At 39.8% G+C, this 20,714-nt stretch overlaps 4 protein-coding genes across 7 annotated transcripts; 2 read left to right on the forward strand and 2 right to left on the reverse strand.

Moving 5' to 3' along the window:
• Positions 1-441: 441 nt before the first annotated feature.
• On the reverse strand, positions 442-3,451 carry arf6a (ADP-ribosylation factor 6a). Of its 3 annotated transcripts, none has more exons than XM_053336586.1 (2): positions 3,256-3,451; positions 442-3,120 (listed from the first exon to the last, which is right to left on the reverse strand). In XM_053336586.1, the coding sequence occupies exon 2, from the start codon at positions 2,350-2,352 to the stop codon at positions 1,825-1,827; it is 528 nt and encodes a 175-aa protein (XP_053192561.1). In that variant the 5' UTR covers positions 2,353-3,120; positions 3,256-3,451; the 3' UTR covers positions 442-1,824. The 3 variants fall into 3 exon arrangements, with proteins under 3 accessions (XP_053192561.1, XP_053192559.1, XP_053192562.1); XM_053336584.1 differs by having other exon boundaries at positions 3,252-3,451; XM_053336587.1 differs by having other exon boundaries at positions 442-2,400; positions 2,593-3,451.
• Positions 3,452-7,906: 4,455 nt separating this feature from the next.
• On the forward strand, positions 7,907-14,779 carry prpf39 (PRP39 pre-mRNA processing factor 39 homolog (yeast)). Of its 2 annotated transcripts, none has more exons than XM_053336534.1 (15): positions 7,907-8,017; positions 9,093-9,548; positions 9,711-9,913; positions 10,065-10,190; positions 10,407-10,525; positions 10,683-10,850; positions 10,990-11,170; positions 11,601-11,708; positions 11,818-11,982; positions 12,442-12,568; positions 12,719-12,987; positions 13,204-13,388; positions 13,501-13,584; positions 13,759-13,873; positions 14,104-14,779. In XM_053336534.1, exons 1-15 carry the CDS (start codon positions 8,005-8,007, stop codon positions 14,191-14,193), a joined length of 2,409 nt encoding a protein of 802 aa, XP_053192509.1. In that variant the 5' UTR covers positions 7,907-8,004; the 3' UTR covers positions 14,194-14,779. The 2 variants fall into 2 exon arrangements, with proteins under 2 accessions (XP_053192509.1, XP_053192510.1); XM_053336535.1 differs by having other exon boundaries at positions 13,501-13,575.
• A 762-nt stretch (positions 14,780-15,541) lies between these two features.
• Positions 15,542-17,408, forward strand: faua (FAU ubiquitin like and ribosomal protein S30 fusion a). Its single transcript, XM_053336537.1, has 5 exons — positions 15,542-15,596; positions 16,019-16,100; positions 16,211-16,355; positions 16,985-17,040; positions 17,181-17,408. The coding sequence occupies exons 2-5, from the start codon at positions 16,026-16,028 to the stop codon at positions 17,304-17,306; spliced, it is 402 nt and encodes a 133-aa protein (XP_053192512.1). The 5' UTR covers positions 15,542-15,596; positions 16,019-16,025; the 3' UTR covers positions 17,307-17,408.
• An 844-nt stretch (positions 17,409-18,252) lies between these two features.
• fkbp3 (FKBP prolyl isomerase 3) lies at positions 18,253-20,383 on the reverse strand. Its single transcript, XM_053336894.1, has 7 exons — positions 20,260-20,383; positions 19,811-19,912; positions 19,387-19,488; positions 19,136-19,271; positions 18,627-18,694; positions 18,443-18,540; positions 18,253-18,337 (listed from the first exon to the last, which is right to left on the reverse strand). Exons 1-7 carry the CDS (start codon positions 20,362-20,364, stop codon positions 18,283-18,285), a joined length of 666 nt encoding a protein of 221 aa, XP_053192869.1. The 5' UTR covers positions 20,365-20,383; the 3' UTR covers positions 18,253-18,282.
• Between the last annotated feature and the right edge of the window lie 331 nt (positions 20,384-20,714).

Genomic DNA, 20,714 nt, shown 5'->3' on the forward strand with positions numbered 1-20,714 from the left:
TTCAGATAGATAAAAGTGAGGTTACAGCACAAGGAGAGTCCTGTGCATTGCTATAATGTTATAGTTCATTTAAACAACTCCACTTAACTACCTTGATTATCTGGCTTTGTTTTGAAAATGTCAAAAGGCATTTGCAGAGTCAGCACCCTGTTGGTCAAAGTGATACTTTAAGACCGTCTGCAAAGTGAGGTCTACCTGACAATCACGTCTTTGAAACCAGAGATCTCATCATTTATTCACAGCCAGTGACTCACACATGCAAAGTGCAAAAAGGAAACAGCCCTGTGCTCGCTAACTAGTCCTCCTTTTTAACCATTTTAACGCTCTAAACTCTCACTTCCTCTTTCATCAGCTCGATGTTTTCAGAAGTGAAATATTACTTTTGCTACTCCTCACACATAACGGTTGCAGCTGCTCATTGAAAAGGCGTCACTTCCGTACTGATCTGGATATATCTTTTTATTATTTCAATCAGCATAGCAAAAAAAGGGAAAAACAAAAATAAAACAGAGCAGTATCTATGATCTATTAACAAAAAGTCGTTTTTTGGTCTGCAGGACCTTAAGTGTGTACAGGCAGAATGATGATGAATAAAAAGAAGAAGAAGAAGAAGAAGAAGAAGAGGAGGGTTGCAGTCACTGAAGCACCTACAGGGGGGTTGGGAATCCCGTAAACACTTGCTGGGGTCCAAAAGTCAGTCACAGAAAATCAAATGTGCACAGCCAGCTAATTGGTAATCCCCACCCCAACCCCAAAGTGCAAACTCAGCGATTGAGAATACCTTCTGCCGTAGTAACTGTCTTGATTTTAGGGCACCTGTAAGCCCTGCTAAGGCAGCTGTAACTACAAATACTCAACAGTAATGGAAGCTCTGGGAGAAAAACAAAAAGAGGCAATAATTATAATAATAATAATAATAATTATAAGACTGGTGGTAACAGATTGAGACCCTGAAACAACAAAAATATATATCCATATCACAGTGTGTGAATATCCAGCGTCCACATAGTGTCTTTCCAAACAAACCAACACAGTAGACATTATGGATGTAATCACTGCACAGGAAATAAGTACGAACACATTTCCTCAATCATCCCAGTAATTGTACAATCAATTATGAAAACAGTTTCTTTTCTTTCTTTCTTTTTTTTTTCTTTTCTTTGAGGTCCTAACATATCTGAAATACACATTCTTACAAATTATAGGCAGTTTGAGCCATGACGGTGATATGCTGATGCAGGCAATGGTTTCTAGGAATCCATATGAACAGGTTACGTCCTCTCAAAAAAAGGGGACTGGGATTTCTCCCATCCTTTGGATATGTAGCTGGGTCATGAGAATACTGAATGAGAGCTAAGCTGGGGGGCAGAAAAATGCATGTCCCAAAGTCCCCTTAAAAAGAAATGATACGAAAAAAAAGTAGGAAATGAAAAAGAAGTCGTAGTAAGAGCTCAAAGAATTGTATACTTAAACAGTACTGATTATACAGAATGTGAGTGAAATACTACAGAACCAAAGCAAACTACTAAAAAAAAAAAAAAAAAAAGAAAGAGAAAAACCAGCCAAAAACAACAGTCTGCTGTTTAAATGAAATCTGGGGTTATAAGTGAAATCACAATTATCAAAAAAGGAACAAAACAAAAATATAATTGCTACTCTCTTTGATACATATACTGAGCAGAGAGGTCGTGTTATTAATTGCTTCAGATTGCTTTTTTTTATTTTTATTTAAATCATCCTTGTGTTTTCATTCTCAGCTACTTTTTTGCGCCTGTAGCCTCCAAAGTGTCCAGGCTGGTGAGGGGTGAGGGGGGACAGGGAACATTAAGATTTGTAATTTGAGGTAAGCCAGGTCAGGCCCTCGTATAGTCCATCCCCTGTTGTCGCACACGAGGGCTGAACGTACCAATTCCTATCCCTGATCCGGGTCAGGCCTAGCTTCTCCTGGATCTCGTGGGGCTTCATGGCATCTGGGAGGTCCTGTTTGTTGGCGAAGATCAGGATGATGGCGTCCCTCATCTCACGGTCGTTGATGATTCGGTGGAGTTCCTGCCTAGCCTCATCGATCCTGTCTCTGTCGGCGCAGTCCACCACGAAAATCAGGCCCTGGGTGCCCGTGTAGTAATGTCTCCAAAGAGGTCTGATCTTGTCCTGTCCCCCTACGTCCCACACGTTGAACTTCACATTCTTATAGGTGACAGTCTCCACGTTGAACCCAACTGTGGGGATGGTGGTGACAGACTGTCCGAGCTTCAACTTGTACAGGATGGTCGTTTTACCAGCAGCATCAAGTCCAAGCATCAATATTCTCATCTCCTTGTTGCCAAAGATCTTTGACAGCATTTTCCCCATCTTGTTTTTTGTGCATAAATACTTCAATAGAAGGAAATTAAAGCTCCTCTAATGATAGAGAGAGAGAGAAAAAAAAGGAAAAGTTTGTTTTCAGTACAACTTACAGTAATGTGTGCTGGGGGTGGGCTCCACGTGATGGCAGCGGTGGGCTGACACAAGTGTCAATATTCAAAAGGCAGTGACTTTCAAGTTTGTACAGTTTTGATAGCAGATAATAAGCTATGACAATGATGATCTGACCTGAGCGGGCGACTTTGAGCATTCAAAGGGAGCAGTGTGTGTGTAGCCCTTGTAGAATTGGGTGGGGATATATTTTCATGATCCACTGCCCTCCGATGTAAGGAGAAAAAATTACATCCCCCTTGTTTCAAACTAGCCGATGAGCACACACTTCCTCCAGAATCCACATTTCAAGTCAGCCTTTTCTCCACCAAAAATCCAGCTGATCTCAGTTAAACTGGATTTGATAGAGTAGTAGTTTCTTTTCTTTTTTCCTCCTCACAAAAAAAAGCCTTCTACATAAATCAGGCCCTGTCCAAGCCCGGGGTTCCCACTTCCTCCTTGGCTGCCGGCTGTCCACACTTGCCCTTAACCAATTCCTGTCGATGGATTTCAAACCAGACTGTTCTTTCTTATTTGAAGAAAAAAAAGAAAAAAACACGCACACACCCAAATGCAGCGATAATCTCCGGTCCGTTTCTGCACCGGGACATCCAGAGGAAGAGCGCTCAAAAGGTCATTGATTCATCCGACTTTCTTCTCTTCCCCCTGTGACACAAGAGCGGTCCGGAGAAGGGAGGGGTGTTAGTACAGAGGACAACTTTGGATCCGAAAAAATATTCCCAATGCGGGTAGAAAAGCTGAACAAGCCCAAGTAACATAGACAGCGGTGAAAATACCTACGTCTGCGGCAATCATCCCCCGGTCCCCGGGCCGTTTCTCCCCGCTCTTGCCGCTCTCTGTCTCTCTTCCTCCCTCTCTCACTCCCTCTCTCTCTCTCTCTCTCTCTGTCTCTCTCTATCTATCTCTCTCTCTCTCCAGCCGTTCAGTCACAGCGGTGGCGGACGGTGCTGCTGTGTTACCGGAAAAGGTGCGGACCCAGATCAGCCGCCACTTCCTCTACAATGCTCTCACACACTGCTGCTGCATTCAGGTGCTGCACAGAAGCTCGGACATCTGAAGACACAAACACACAAAATGTAGTTTTTGTAGTACATGTAGTTTGTTGTAAGTAGGTTTGGGAGGGTTACTTTGGAAATGTAATAGGTTACAGATTACTAGTTACCTTGTTTAAAATGTAATAGGTAATGTAACTATTTCAATTACTTAATCAAAGTAATGTAACTTATTACATTTGATTACTTTTTTAACAAATGTTTTCAACTGTTAGGGTAAGTGTATCCATTAAGCCCACCAAAATCTAAGTTTGGGTGTTTTCACAGATACTGACATGATGTATAAGGGAGATCATTTCTTGTAAAGCAAGACTTATCTCTCATTTGAAAAAGTCTGGCATGTGCTTAATTGGTTCTGTGACACAATTTAAGCACGTGTGCTCAAATGAAGGTATGCATCATGATTTATTTACACAATATAAAAAGATACTGATGTCAAAGAATTAAAAACAGCTATATATGCATCCAGTAACATGTTAAATATTGTGGGAAAATTAGGGGAAAACGTAACGCCATTACATCTAACTAGTTATTACCCAACACTGGTTGTAACGCTGCTAACGGGAGCTCTGATTAAATAGTTCTTGAGTCTAGTTGAATTGCTTTTTGTATTCAGCACCTACTAAACTGAGGCTTTGTGGATGTGCTCACAGCTAGTTTGTTTTCATCCATGGATTTTTTTATGTCAACAGTGTTATGATATGTAACTAATAACTGAATAAGTGTTGCATTTAAATGGTGTATTAAGAAAAAAGTATAAAAACCTTCATTTGCCAATTCTATTATATAATAATAATGCTGTCATACAACTTACAAATTCTGTTTCATAAGCATGAATTGGTAATATTGATTATTATGTGAAAGTCTGTCCTCTTAATGACAATTATATAATGCTGCAATTGTTCATCTCTCTCTCTCTCACACACACAGAGGCCATTATAAGAAATCAGTGGCTGCCCAACCCATTACTGAAGCCCCTGAGGGCCCTTCTTACATAATCAACCGTTTTAAAAAAAAGTAACCGCGCAAATGATTTAACTTACATGTATAAACTTGTGACCATTTTAATTTCAAGACTCAACAAGACAAGACTCTTTTAAAAAAAAGAAACCGAAATAGTCTCCACAATTAGCCTACTTTTTCATGTAGCTTCTTACTGTGAGTGGTAACAATTTTGGTTATTTCACATTTGAGATTTCTGTATTTGTGTATTTTCTTCATTTTTTCTCTGCACTCTTGTTGCTGCTTTAAAGCAGGCGGGATGTGGTTAAGAGTATTCACAAACAACAACTGAATCTGATCAAGACACACCCATGCAGTACATCTGCAGCACATCATGAGTATTGCTCATCATAAATGAATGAATAAATAAATAAATGCAGTAGCAAGTTTTTTCAAACTTTGATACTGACTACACGATCAGGAATATTTAATGTCATCGAGAAATATACTAGATTTGAGGTCTTCAGGGGCTTTAACACCAAGTTGATGCTGTGTTTCACTGGTTCTTCTAGTTCAAAGTTTGTCTGTTGCGGTAGGATTATTAAAGACCTCCCAGACACCCTAACTGTGAACAGTTTCAGCTGCTACTGTATCGTAGCCTCAAGGCCTGGACCAGCAGGCTCCGGGTCAGCTTTTTCCACCAAGCCACCCGGCTGACGAACAATGGACACTAACAGCCTGCAGCCTGATGTCAGACTCACAAGCACATTGATACACATATAGATAAAGATTCACATATTATAGGTACGACACATGCACTCTGCACTTTTACAGCAACACTCATACGCTTTATACTCTTGTTGTTTATACTCTTATCTATTACTATTGCTTTAACTATTTTATTTATTTTTCTCCCCTTTACTGAGCTGAAACCAAACATTTTGACTGTCTTATAGGTGTAATGAGACGTAACAATAAAAAAGACACATGGAATATTTAATTCGCAAAAAATAAAACAATCTCTTTTTACTTTATTAACTCATAATAAAAAATACAAATTATTTTACGAATGTATAACAGATATTTAAATGTATCAAACTAATATGATTAAACAGAGTAAACATCTTAAGTCCAGTCTTAATATGATTAAACAGAGTAAACATCTTAAGTCCAGCATGACATTTACTCAATTCCGACTACACCCAAACACACCATACGCCATTTCGCATGCGCGCTGTGAAAAAAACTGTACTGCAGACCGGCCCATTAGCTCGTGTAGACGCCATTTGAGCTTTCAGTGTGCATTAATTGCCTCTAATGTTCATCTGCCCCATGAATTACACATGTGCCTTAACATTTTAAAGATAGTCCCCTTAATGATATGAGGAGGGGGGTTACCGGCCAGGTCTTTCCGACATGTCGTATCATTCATTCAAATATGATTAGTCTGTGACGTGGAGCTTGTGTGTGAGTAGGGCGGGGCCGCGAGAGGGGGGAGTAGGGGTAGTGGGGGTGGGGGGTTATTAAAACTGACTAAAAACCATATAAATAGCACACACACACTGTTGATTACTGAGGAGGTATGTCATGTAGGAGTAGGATATAATGACAGCAATCACGTATATAATTACATTGTTTTTTCAGTAGCATATAAAGAGAGAGCCTCACCATGTAGGCCTCAGTGATCTTTATATTCAAACTACATCAAACACTATAAAACAAACAAGTGTTGTGTTTAAGCATACAACATGATAAAGTAAGTTACCTTTTGAACGTTTTAGAACTCTTATGATTTACATTTGAGAAGAAGTAGACTACTCAAATGGTTTAGGGTATTTTCAGGAACCTTGTAAAGATGACTGACACATTTCCTGTTTAGCCTCCTACATAATGTCATATAAATCAGTTTCACTGCAACAGCTTTAAATATAGAAAAACTGGGGCCTCATGTGGGGCCTGCATACAAGTAAACTGTTGAGGAAATTGTCATGACTGCTTATATCTACCTTCACTTTACAAATCATCATTTGGATTGTAGAACAAGAATCTCTTTGTTTAATTAATTTGCTTTAACATTTTAACTAATTGTTATATTCAAAAATCCAATGTCTTAAGCAAAAAGACAGACTTTTCCAAGCTGACTGTGTAATCAAACATTTCTTCAACATACCACAGCACAAACAAAAAGCTGTTAAAAAGTTAACCACTTTGAGCCATACAATATATGCATTTAATTTATTAAGATAAGATGAGGTAAGATAATCCTTTATTAGTCCGACAGAGAGGAAATTTACATTATTGCAGCAGCAAGTGGATGGGCAAAAATAGAAAAAGCATCAATAGAAATAATAAAAAAACAATGAATAATACGGAAGTACACAAGCAATAAAAAAGACTATAGTGATAAATATATATGAATGTGTAACTGTCAAGTTCAGTGGTTGGAACTTATTATTTTAAATGTTTGTCTCTATTATAAATACAGTCACTGGTCACTACATAAGGTACACCTGTGCAATCTAATGGAATCCTATACATTATCCATAAATTCTACATTTATGAAGTTTATACATTTTCAGTTTTTGTTAACACCGTCAAAAAAAGGTGATCATTCTATGTTATGTTTATTACTGTGGTCGTAGTGGGTGGTGGTGGCGTACTGAGGTGCATTATATTGACCGGCGTTCCTAATATTGTGCCCCCCTCATGTATGTTAATGGAGTGGACAAAATACTAGGAACACCATTCAATATAATGCAACCTAATACACACCATCACCCACTACAACCTCAAAAATAAAAGTAGACTTATCAACTTTTTTGACAATGCCAGCAATAACTGACAAGGTATAAACTTCAGTATTTAAAGCAGAGCTGTTGTATTGGATTGCATTAGACTGTACAGGTGTACCTAATAAAGAAGCCAGTGAGTGTATAGTCTACAGGCCAGTAAAGTTCTGAAAAAGGGAAAACTACATGCAAGTTATATTGTAAGCCACATCAAGGATTTAAAAAAAGAATATATAAACGTTATTTGCTAGTTTTTTAATCTAAAAATTATGGGTACACACATTTCAGAAAGTTTGGGCAGATATAAGGTTGCTTTGTATAAATCAAAGTATTTCTAAGCCTAAAAACTAGTGTCCCACAATACGATTTGGCACGAGGAGTATTAATATGTGCCATGTTCCTTTTGAGTACAATATTCAAAAATTAACCTTTAATTAAACAAGGAAACAGCTCACGGATTTCATAATAATATTAGGTGTTGATATAATGTATTATATTCACGGTAAGTCAGAATGGGAAAAAGTGTCCCACATTACCATACAGTCTATGCACATTAACCTAATCCATCCTACTATAAAAGGTTTCGGTCTGGGGGCTGCGGGCTCTACAATGCGCATGCGCACACTTCCTCGGCTCTTCCTCATAAGTTGATCAGGATGGGCGAAGCGCGCCTGGCCGTCGTATGTTAGAAAACAAAAACTGACTGAGAAAACTGCGCACAAGTTCACGAGGTTGACCACAGTTTCATGGAAGATACTGGTAAGATCCACAGAAGCTTGTTTTTATTCATGAAAGTGTTGTAACGAGGCTGAAACTTTGTATAATACAACAGCTAAAACGCTAGTCGGCTAGCTAACGTGGAGAAGCTGCCGGCACCGACTATTAACTGGAGACTGAGGCAAATGGCGTTAGTTAGCACGTTGTAGTTATTCTAGTTACCGTAAGGTCAACGATAATCCAACATACTCAGTCACGATTGAGTAAACATCCTTACTATCAAAACGTTAACGTTATTGCTCTGGTAAGTAGAAACTGTGTTATTTCACGTTACCGAGAGCTAACATTGAAGCTAACCGTTAACTTATAGTCACTTCTTCGATACTTCTCAGGAAGTAGACGCGACTCGAGGCCCAAACTTGTGGTTGAACTTTGACTGTGCAAACAACGTCCCGGGCGAAACATGGCCACGACACCCAAAATAAATCATTCTTTAAAAAATGGGACACGTTGTTAACTAACCTTCTCAGTTGGTGTTAAAGCAGCGGTGTGTAGGTCGTGTTATTTAATTAAACCCGATCACATGGATGCGGTATTTTTAGTGTCTTACGTTACGGATTTAAAGTAAAGCTTGGCGTCCGTTTTCACGTCGGGAACAAGGAAGTAATTTATCTGTTGCTGCAGCTGCTGCTTCTTTTAACAGGGTGACCTTTTTTGGGTTTTTGCACTGGTTAACTTTTAACGTGAGCTTGTGTAGCTGAAATATGATACACAGTGAATTAGAATAAACAACGTAATCTGAGTTGATAAGGATTGTTTAGTTAGGATGTGGGGCAATCATTTGCCAGCCATTTTATGTACTTAAAGTTTCAATACTTTATCTTGAATATAATTATTATACCAAGTGGCACATTTTGGCTAATTGAGAACTACTTGTATACAAGTATTTGACTTTTATTGTATTTTAGGGTCTAGCCATACCCTTTTAATTTATGTTTTATTATTATTTATTGTTTTATAGTAAGTAATCATTCTCTTATCAGCCTAACACGAGTGTCATAATCTCTGCTATAATGCTACGATCCTTAAAATGATTGCCTAATTTTCTTTTCAACAGGCCTTCATCTCTCAGACGACCCCATTTCTGGAATGCTGAACACTGAATCCCCGGCCATGGAGAGCAATGGGGATGGCTTCCTTCCTGACCTTCCTGTTTTAGGTCAAACTGCTGACTGGTCACTGGACCAAGTGGCTCCAGAGTCACTCACCAACATCTTGCCCGAGGACTCTGATGCGTCCCAAGATGCCCCGGGGGAACAACAACACCCCGACCAGCAGATGAACAATACAGAACTGGGATCTGTGGAGAAGGCAGTGGAACAGTTTCAGATCGCTAGTGCTCAGCTCTTCCAAGAGGAGCAGCCACCGCCACCGCCGCCTCCACCACAGCCCATAGAGGAAGCTGAACAGCCTACAGAACAGCCTACAGAAAACACAGCAGAGTCTATGGAGACTCCGCAAGACAGCCAGGAGATGGCAATAGATACAGATGCTACACAGGGTAGCACTCAAGGTACACTTAAGCCACAAAGCTACAATATTACACCACATTTTAACTAAGTTGGGAGCAGTAGCAGTAATGTTTGTAGAAGCAAATATTTGTTGTCAGAGCCCAATTTGCTGTTATATAACTTCCTGTTAATGTCTCTTGATGACTCCTTGTTATCTTGTCCAGATGGGACTGAGGTACCGCAGGGGACAGAGGATGGCATGGAGCTAGAAGAACCATCCAAAGAGACAACACAAGACCCCGCTGTTCCTTCAGAGCCCACCGAGCCACAGCTTCCCAGCGAGTTTGAAAAACTTTTCAAAGGATGTGAGGAGAACCCAGAAGACTTTAATGGTTGGGTCTACCTGCTGCAATATGTGGAGCAAGAGGTAAAATAGGTTTAATTCAGATGCGTTGACTTTATATGTATTTTTAGAACTGAACAGACGAGGTGTCACATTTTTATCATTGTTGAGATTGAACTCAATTGTTATTTTAAATGGGAAATGATAACATTGATTTTGTTTGCTGTCCTTGTAGAATGTTCTTGAAGCTGTGAGAAAGTCCTTTGACGTATTCTTCCTGCGGTATCCCTACTGCTATGGCTACTGGAAGAAGTATGCTGATATAGAGAAAAAACATGAAAACATACAGGTTGCAGAAGAGGTAAATATATACATACTTTTTTACAAACATCTTAATGCATTGAAGATTCATTGTGATCTTTTTCTATCTCTGGTTGGCTGACCTTTAGCAATTGCAAACAGCAGCTAGTGGCAGGGTCCCTTACCAGTTGTAATCTTATGGCTGAGTGAGGAGTCAGTTCCTTTTTGTAAGTTATTGTTATTAGTTACCAACAGACTTGCTTATGTTTTTTCCAAGGTGTACAGAAGAGGCTTGCAGGCCATTCCTCTCAGTGTTGACCTGTGGCTGCACTACCTGTCATACATCAAAGAGAACTCAGACCCAAGTGATCCAGAGACAGAGGGACGCATTCGAGCGTGAGTAAAGGGCTCTTATGGTTATGTGACTTTTCTCAGAAGATACTAACTTCTAATACTGTGGGAGTTTCTGCTACGTCTAGTTAATTTTATTACTTTACTTTACTTTGTGTCATCAAAAAGAGAATCATTGTGTGTCTTTTTATTGTACTTTTAGTGCCTATGAACATGCAGTGCTTGCAGCTGGCACAGACTTTCGCTCAGACCGTCTGTGGGAGTCCTTCGTCAACTGGGAAACAGAGCAGCAGAAGCTGGCTAATGTCACTGCAATCTACGATCGCATCTTGGGCATCCCAACCCAGCTGTATTCCCAGCACTTCCAGAGGTAAGGGGAAAGAACAGAATGAAAACTGTTGTTGCAGTGTTCTTTGAAGGTTGTGTTGTATTGTTACCATTTCAGTTACACTCCCCCTGCAACATGTTCTCTGTAATTAGAGAGTAAAGTTTCTGTTTTATTTCTGCAGGTTCAAAGATCACGTGCAGAGCAACAACCCTAAGCACTTCTTATCAGAAGAGGAGTTTGTACAGCTGAGACTGGAGCTCTCGAAAGCCAGCCTCTTGGCCATGGTCTGTGAAGATGAAGAGACGCCTGCTCCTCAGGAGGATCTTCCACCTGGCACAGAAGACCTTGCAGACCCTGCTAAGGTACAAATCCAGATGCCAATCCTGCAGGGGAGACTATGTAACAAATTTACTGGGTACAGGAGTTAGTAGGAGCTTGCCTGTTCTCCATGATGAAATGGAAAGAAAAATTTAAGGTTTGAAGAGGTGTCTTTATGTCAGCAGCCAAGCCAATGAATGCCAGGGGGGATTCAAGTTGGCATCCAGTCAGGGATTCGCCCTTAAACTAAAAGGATCAACTGAGGCCCATTGACCCCAGCACCTGCATCCAGAGGCTGATATGCAGGGTGCATACATACCTCCCCCCCTCTACAGTCCTCTTGTCACTGGCAAGCTAATGGTGATGTAAATTCTTGGCTGCAGGACTAGCAGATTTTACGTCAAGTGGAGAATGTGATGCAGTAAAGCACGCATGACAGTTCTGACTGTCTTTTTTTTTTGTGTTTCTGTGTAGAGAGTGACAGAGATCGAGAATATGCGCCACAAGGTTATCGAGGTCCGGCAGGAAGTGTTCCACCACAATGAACATGAAGTCAGCAAGCGGTGGGCCTTTGAGGAAGGGGTATGCATCTTGTTTTCTCCAAAAGTATTCATTGTTGTTAATATATTTATAATTGTTTTCTAGCATTTCCTCAGCATTATCAAACTAACATGAATTAATCTATTTCTAGATTAAGAGACCATACTTCCATGTCAAAGCCTTAGAGAAGACCCAGCTGAACAACTGGAAGGAGTACTTGGACTTTGAGATTGAAAATGGGACTCCGGAGCGTGTGGTTGTTCTTTTTGAAAGATGCCTCATCGCTTGTGCTCTCTATGAAGAGTTTTGGACCAAGGTAATGTGACCTTTAACCTCTCTCTCACTTCTGCTACTTCCCTGCACTTCCCCCCATCAACGATGATATCACATCGACACAGTAAATCGTCCTGCACTCTCTTTGCGTGTAACGTTGATATGTGACTGTATCTGTTGTATTAGGGGATGGCCAGCTTGCCACACAAGATTTGACTGCAGCATTTGCCAACTACTACGTTGCATCTTCTTCGTCTCCCACTACCTTACAGAAACTTATCTAATTGGTTCCATGAAGGTGCTGATGGGTTTACACAGAAAATTTCTAAAAACGATCTTGTCAATGAAGAAATTCACTGTTTCTGACAACTGAAAATTTAGGTTTAAACGTGTTTGTTTTGCCTCTCTCTTTCTCTTCTGTTCTTTTTTTTTTCTCCTCTGTTCTTTTCCTCTGTCCTCTCCTACATTTCTTCCAACTTCCTTTCTCTTTTTCGCTCTGAAGTATGCAAAATATCTAGAGGGCTACAGCACTGACGGTGTGAGACATGTCTACAAGAAAGCGTGTTCCATCCATATGCCCAAGAAACCAGCCATCCATCTGCTGTGGGCAGCGTTCGAGGAGCAGCAGGGTCAGTGACATTAAATCACTCTTTGAAAACATGAAAATGTACTGCAGTCAAGTTAACGTAATCTTTTAGTGTGACTTCATGTATACATGGTGATACCGACTTCTAAAAACCTAACTTCATGCTCATAGTATTCTTTTTTTTGTTACCCAGGCAACGTTGAGGAGGCTCGTGGCATCCTGAAGTCCTTGGAGGCAGCAGTCCCAAGTCTGGCCATGGTCCGCCTTCGGAGGGTCAGTCTGGAGCGTCGCCATGGTAACTTAGAGGAAGCAGAGGCACTGTTGAGGGAGGCCATGGAGTCTGCAAAGAATGCTACGGAGACGTCATTTTATGCTGTGAAGCTGGCCAGACAGCTGATGAAGGTGCAGAGGAGTCTGAGCAAAGCAAGGAAGGTGCTGCTGGACGCGATAGAAAAAGACCAGGTGAGAGCTGGTTGATGTCACCTCTCTAAGGGATGTACTGTATACGTCAAAGGTTTTAACTAACAACCTCAACAGAGTCTTATAAATTCTAATAACCTCAAACTGTAGGCATACTCTTGCACTTTTTCCTATAGTGTACTGTAAGTAAATTGGCCCACCTTTGACTATGGTTGTATTGCATGAGATACTCAAGCTAATATTTTCATGGCTTTACAGACGAGTCCAAAACTGTATCTAAACCTGCTTGAGCTGGAATACAGTGGAGATGTGACGCAGAATGAGGTGGAGATCTTGGCTTGTTTCGACCGAGCCTTGAAGAGCCAGTTGCCTCTCGAATCCCGCCTCCTCTTCTCCCAACGCAAAGTCGAGTTCCTCGAGGACTTTGGCAGCGACATCAACGTGTGAGTTTGTTGTTACTATTAAGAGAGAGGGGAACAGACAAATGTAAAGCTCAACACTGCCTTTTTCTTTTGTTTGATGTTGTGTAATATTCATTCTTTTAACATCTTTTAGGCTCGTGGCTACATACGAGGAACACCAGAAACTACAGAAAGAAAGCGAGCCAGCAAAGAGAAAAGCGGAGAACGGGTATGACAGGTGGATAATGGAACAGGGCTTGGGTCACATCAACACATCATTTTCATAAGCTTTGTAAAATAGCATGACCAAAGTGTACTGTAGTTGCTGTAATTGGTAAAATCTAGAAAGTTAGAAACGTCAGCAAACAACCGTAAATTTCATTTTACTAATATTGAAACTGTTTGTCTCCAGTTCTCAGGAACCTGATGCCAAAAGACAGCGCGTAGATGACGCTTCCTCTGGTACAGCAAACGCAATGACAGACATGCAGGCAAACAACTCTGCGTACAACTATAATTGGTACCAGGTGGGTTTCAGATCTGAGAGGTTGACAGCACTGTAAAAAGTGTCTTACAGTTTCAGCTCATGTTTCAAGTTTCAAGTCAAGTGTGTGGATGGTTATTTATAGTGTTTCTTATGTGTATTTCCTAATAAGTTACTGTGAATGAAATAGATTGTCAATACTGTTTTATTCTGCTGGAAATTGCAGTGATGAGGATACTATTCTAAACTTTTTTTTTTTAACTTCTGTTTTAGCAACAATATGGCGGTTGGGGACAAAACAACTGGGGGCAGTATGGCCAGTATGCCCAGTATAACCAGTACTATCCTCCTCCTCCTACATGATGGACAAAATCCTGACATGAAGATGGAGACTCAGCAAAAAGCGTCCTTTATGTTCTGCCTACATCTCTTAGCAAGGCTGTTTTTGAACATGTTGTTATGGGGGGTCAAATGTGTCTAGGTTTTCAATCTTAACAACTACAGGAGCTGATTCCACTGATAAGTTCTCTGGTTTCAAGTGTGCTAATTAGTTTAATTACATGTTGTAGCTATTGATTGGAATATAATACACTTGGCACTCCATGGCAGACATGGATCAGTCACATTGTTAATTGCTACAATGTCATCTCCCAACACTGGTTGCTTTTTTTAGGTTCTTTAATGCATGTTGTTTGTGAAGGCAGATTTATTTTTCCCTGTGTGATTTGGCTTCTTAATTTTTAGATTGGGTGACTTAATTTGGTCTCTTACTGCTAAAGGTTTAAAGGAGGCATTCTTTGATGTACCTCTGAGTCATGTGTTGCTCCTTCTCAAATTGAAAGATTTTTAATATGTCAAGGTTATGTTTCCATTAAAGAAAAATGAAGAGTTCCTCGTTTGTTTTTTTTATTTTGACTTAATTTCATAATAAACAGATTGATATCCTGAAGTGTTGCTTGTTGTTATTTGTCATCCCTTGTGATTCCTAAATAGCTGAAAGGCTTGCTGATTTCTTGAGCTGTGAAGAGACATTTCAGAGTGCACACATAATAACCCTAACCCTAACCCTCCAATTAAGTACATATTTTCAAAGCAGAGGAAGTCCAAAATTGATCCAAACACAATGGAATATTAAATGATATTTTGCAGTACTGAGTAATTGGAGTGATAAGTCTAGGGCTGATAGCTTTATTTCTTCACTGCTAAATGAGGTATGAGGTAATCAATCCATAGTTTGAAACTATGTAAATGCCCCCAAATAACTTGCTGCTTAAACGCGGCTTCTTAGTGTAACCATTGTTTTAGTCTAATTCATATTTGTGCTGGTATGAAGCTATTGAATCCTGTTTCCACCAATGTGATGAAAAAAAAACATGTAAAACTCATTACTTAAAAAATGACATACTAATAAGTCATAAGAGAAGTCATTTTGAGATACTAAGTCATTTTGAAATAGTTTAATTTTTTTGAGTTACTAACTCATTATTCTGAGATAGTTTCTCCTTATAATGACGTACATATTTTTATTCATCACGTTGGTGGAAATGAGCTTCCATATTAAGCAAAAGATGATTACCTACAATAAAAAACAGTAGACGCAGCATGTATGTATTATCTGATGATGACGATGATGAAGATGACCAGCCTCCAGTGCGATAGGCGTGGCTACCGCTTCCGAACAGGCTACGTAAATCCTGCACATGCGCAGTGCCGTCCCTTAAACAGCCCTTTCTATGCTCTTCGTTGAACGACTAGCATCAAACGAGGTAAGGCCTGTGCGAATTAAGTAAAAATTCCTAATTTTGAAAGACGCTGACTTACACTGTTGTGCGATTTCAAAACCCATATCATCCCATGTCACGAGTAACACCTTATTTAGAGCAAATGCGATACATTTCATGTGTTTTTACGCGACTTTATGGTACGCGTGCCCCATGAGGCTAGTAGAGCTAGCATTCGTTAGCTTGAGAGTGGTCTCCCTCCCGACACGCTGCTTCCCCCGGCTCACTTCCATCTCAATTCTGACAACTTTTTAAACCTGGCGTATTTTATTGTGGAAAGTAATTTTAATATCCATAAACTGCCGTGTATGCTGTTACATACCAAAGAACCTACGCAACAAACTGATTTCCGCAATAGTAAAATTGATTGTGGACTTTGAACTATAACTACTGTGTTTTTCTCATAGCATCAAGATGCAGCTTTTCCTGCGTGCCCAGAATACTCACACCCTTGAGGTGACCGGACAGGAGACTGTCGCAGACGTCAAGGTAAACTTATAACATGTGGTTGAGATTGTGTCATACCTTTTCTTACCCTGAAGTGGTCATCTGGTGAAAAGTGGGGCCATAAATAATGATTATTCTCTGGTGTCCCTCAGGCTCATGTCCAGACTCTGGAGGGTCTCCTGGTCGAGGATCAGGTCCTTTTGCTTGCCGGATGCCCACTGGAGAATGATGCTTCCCTGGCATCCTGCGGTGTCTCAGAGCACTGCACTTTGGAGGTAGCTGGCAGACTGCTGGGAGGTTAGTATATTCACCAGACTGCATAACAACCTATAACTTGGGCCAACAGGTTCAGTTGTGTTTCTGTGTTTTTGAAATATCTAAAAGAATTTATGCTTCCATTACATTTCCGATAGACTACTGTAACTCACTGTATTCATGTCTCAATCAATTCAACCTCTCCAAACTTCAACTAGTTAAAAATCAGAGTCCAAATAGCAGCTATTTTACAATCCCTAAAGTGGTGACCTGTATTTTATTAGAAATTATTTCAAAATGTTAATGACTACTTTTAAAGCACATTTAGGTTTGATCCCTGATTTATATCATCAACAATAGCCCCTTACAAGCCTGAAAGCAGCTTATGATCCTCTGCCAGAGGTCTGTCAGGAATTCTTTGGCCAAGGCTAAAAACCAGATGAGATGCAGCCTTTGGAGTCAGGGCCCTGTGACTCTGGAATGACCAGAGCTCCCTGTTGATGTAAAAGGCTGAATTCTGATCAAAGATGAATGCACAGACAAAAAGACTAAACTAAAGCCCTAACAGAGTGTTCTGAACATGAGATTCCTTTTTAATATCTGAACTGTTTCAGAAGCTTTCGTTTGTCCATGAAAACTAATGTTTTTCTTTTTCCTCTACCTTCCACCAGGTAAGGTCCACGGCTCTCTGGCCCGTGCCGGAAAAGTGAGGGGACAGACACCCAAGGTAAGATTTGACAGTTTTCCTGATTGTCTTGTTCTAATATTGATATAAAAATAGTACAATTTTGGTTTGTATAGCGATCTTGATTTTAACATGTATAGATCTGTGAGAAATAACAAATGTATTTTCTCTGTTACGTCCAGGTTGACAAGCAGGAGAAGAAGAAGAAGAAGACTGGCCGTGCTAAGCGTCGCATCCAGTACAACAGGCGTTTCGTGAACGTTGTGCCCACCTTCGGAAAGAAGAAGGGACCCAACGCCAACTCCTAAGTGCTTCAATGCCCGAGAGGAGATACACAATCACCACCCCCCGCTTTTTACCAAGTTCAATGTTATCCTGCTGTACAGAATAAATATTTGGCTTGGAAAAGATGTGTATCCTGTTGGAAGTTCTTTTTTAAAATCAAACGTTTTGCAGTTTCTTTACAAGCACTTGTATTATTTTTAAGTTAATGATCCTGTAAGAAAGCTGTTAGCTTTAATGTTCATATCAAAAGTTATAGTAACCCTAAGAAAATGTTTCAGATTTTCTGTTTATTCGCTTTGCTGAACAGTTACATGTATTTAAATCAAAGGTTTTTTCACAGAAGTGAATTAAAGTTCAAACATGACTCATTAATCTGAGGATTAAAACTGCAGATTCAACTTTTGTTGCTAGAAGTACAGGTGTTGAAATTGTTTTCCAATTACCTTGCACTTATACATGTGTACAATTACTGCTTCAGTTAATTTAAGTTGCACATTAAACTAGTGACAAATGTTTTGTGCAGTTCATTGCCTGCATAGATAAACTGATGTTTAAAATAAAATAATTTGATAGACCAGTGCTCATAGATGTAGTTATAACAGAAATGACTGATTTTAATGAAGACAACCTGTACCTCATGTCATTCATGTTTAGCAGCCAATCTAAATGTGCTCATTCAATAAGTAGTAATGGAAAGAAAATTCTTACAATTACTAAGGTCTCTGAAACAGGTTTATTTATTAAATTTTACATGCAAAACAAAATGCAGAGAAATGTTTAAGGGTGTCTCATATGTACATTATTGACATACCATAACACTTTGGCCAAAACGCTGTAATAACTGCTAATCGTTTCTTCTTAATCCTTCCTGTCATACGTAACGTGATAAATGAGACAACCTGGAACCAGGCACAACACCATCCAAATGCCATTTTAACTTTTACAGCAAGGCCACCAAGTTTTTTCTTTCGTAGTGCATGCTGGCCAACGTCTGTCAGTTTAATCAACGGACACCAGCTCAACCTCGAAAATCAGTGTTGCATTGGGTGGAATTCTGGTAGAGCTGGAGTTAAGGAGAAAAATGGGAGCAAATGCAAAAAAAGAAAGCAAGGAGAAACAAAATACAACATGCAAATACTGAGGCCAAAGAAAAGGATACTTGTTGTCAGGGACACCCTTCCTTCCATAGGCCCACTCCGGTTCAATCACCAGACGCGCTGTTTCACCCTTGCTCATCGTTAAAACGCCCTCATCCCACTGTGAAAGCAAAGGTTAACAGGTGTCATATTGAAAAACCGACAGAAGTTTGGATGCACAGAGCAGAAAACGTAAGACCAACGTACCCCTCTGATGACTCTGCCCAAGCCAACTTTGAAGCTCAGTGGTTTAGTTTGCTTCTTCTTTCTCGCTGCTGTAGGGGGAGAAGAACAATGATGGTTTAAACCTGAGAACAGTATCCTCATCATAAGAAACTGACTAAACCACAATGCTGACCCTACCTTAATCTGTGGCCATAACCATGAAAGAGAAATGCTATTTCACTTGTTAAATTGGGGGTTAGTACCAGAAACCAGGCCCAATTAATAGCATGCGTCCAGGAAATAGTCAGGAATATAGTATTTATAGTCAAGGCACAGGATAGAGTCATCGTGTATATATAATATTGGCTGTGGTATTTCTGTGTATTAAACACAATTTGGTACAGACAGACAACAGAGAAGTGGATTATTCTGCAGTAGTGGTCCAAAAAGTTACTGTGGATGTAAACTAAAGACAACTGTCATCTCCTGTGGATGAGTAAACATCTGAAAGCAATCCTTATTGTTATTTAAAAAGATATGACTTCAAGTACTTAAGGGGATATTGGTGTCGAAGACGGTTCCATCTTCTAAGCTACCAGTGTACCAGCAGCTCACAGTGTCACCCTTCTTTGGGAAGTTTGTCTTGTCACCTTTCTTCAACACTGACTTGGTGAATTTTGGTGGACCCTGGCAAAAAGCAAATCAGTCCACAGTTCACAATGTGTTGAAAGATGGTAGTTATATTTGCAAAGCAGAGATTAAAAAAAAGAAAGATGTTAATTAATCATTTTTGGGCCAGTACCTCGTCCACAACCTCTGTCTTGACTTCTTTGGGCTTTTCGTCGATTTTCACAGCTTTAACGTGCTCTGTAATGTCCTCAATTGGCTCTGTGCCTTTAAACCTCTGAGAATCACAAAGACAGCATAAAAATACACACACACACACACACACACACACACACACAATTAGCCAAAAACACTGGCAGTCATCGTACAGGTGCAGAGTCACTGTGTATGTCACATTATCATCATTTTAGAGCTGCAGTGATTTATCAGTTCATTGTCAACTATTCAATTAATCACCAGCTATTTTAATAAACAATCAATCAGTTTCACTAAATTTGATGATGTATTCTCCTTCAATCTGACATTTATACATCAAACATTTAATCAGGAAAATAATCAAAGACATGAATCAATATGAAAATAAACTCTACATCACTTACTTTGCTTTCAAACAGCTCATTGTAGGCAATGATCAGTTGTTCTTTTTTTGCTGTTTTGGCAACATTTTTGATGTTTCCCAGCAGCTTGTGCTCATTAAGAAACTGAAAGAGAAAAAGCAGACGGAAGGTTCAAGTTAGTGGACGATGACTTAATTTAATATTTCTCTTTAAATTAATGATAAACCCATGTCAAACTGTAAATGTAGCTGTCTCGGATTGTGAGCGGTGGATTATAGATGTGTTTGAACCATGCAGCATTTCTTAAACTGAAAGTATTACGACATGTGATTATAATTTCTGCATTGCTACATGCTACACATGCACAGCATCTGCACTTAGCTAACCCTGTGATATCCATGCAGCCTGCAGCAGCTCACAGTGAGCACTTACACTTTTAACCAGCAGCTGTACAAACTGCAATCACAAACACACTCCAGTGATAAACGTACCGAGTGTGCTGCATTGTCCTGAATGAACTTTATCATGTCTTTTTTGGGCAAATCATCACTTTTGAGCTGCTCATCGCTCCACTCCCGTGTTGGTTCAGCCGCCATTTTGAGAGGCGAGCTGAACTTCTTCTTCTTCTGTCGATTTGCCTGCAGATCGCAAATAACGTTATGGCGCATAACGCCACCAACTGGACAACATCATGTCATTTACCCTATTTTAGTCTATCCACGAACTTCTGTTTCACTTGAAGGGCCAGTACGAATTAGGAGGAACCATTAGTAGAAATTGAATATAATATTCATCTCTGTGTTTTAATTAATGTACAATCAATAGTTGTGTTTTCGTTACCTTAAAATTGAGCCCTTTTTGCGTTCTCTTCCACAGAGCTGGAAAGGGTCTATCTGCAATCTTGCAGACCTACATGACACACTTACTTTATTACATGACACCTCCT

Source organism: Scomber japonicus, chromosome 17 (assembly GCF_027409825.1).
Source record: "Scomber japonicus isolate fScoJap1 chromosome 17, fScoJap1.pri, whole genome shotgun sequence".
Classification (NCBI taxonomy): Eukaryota; Metazoa; Chordata; class Actinopteri; order Scombriformes; family Scombridae; genus Scomber; species Scomber japonicus.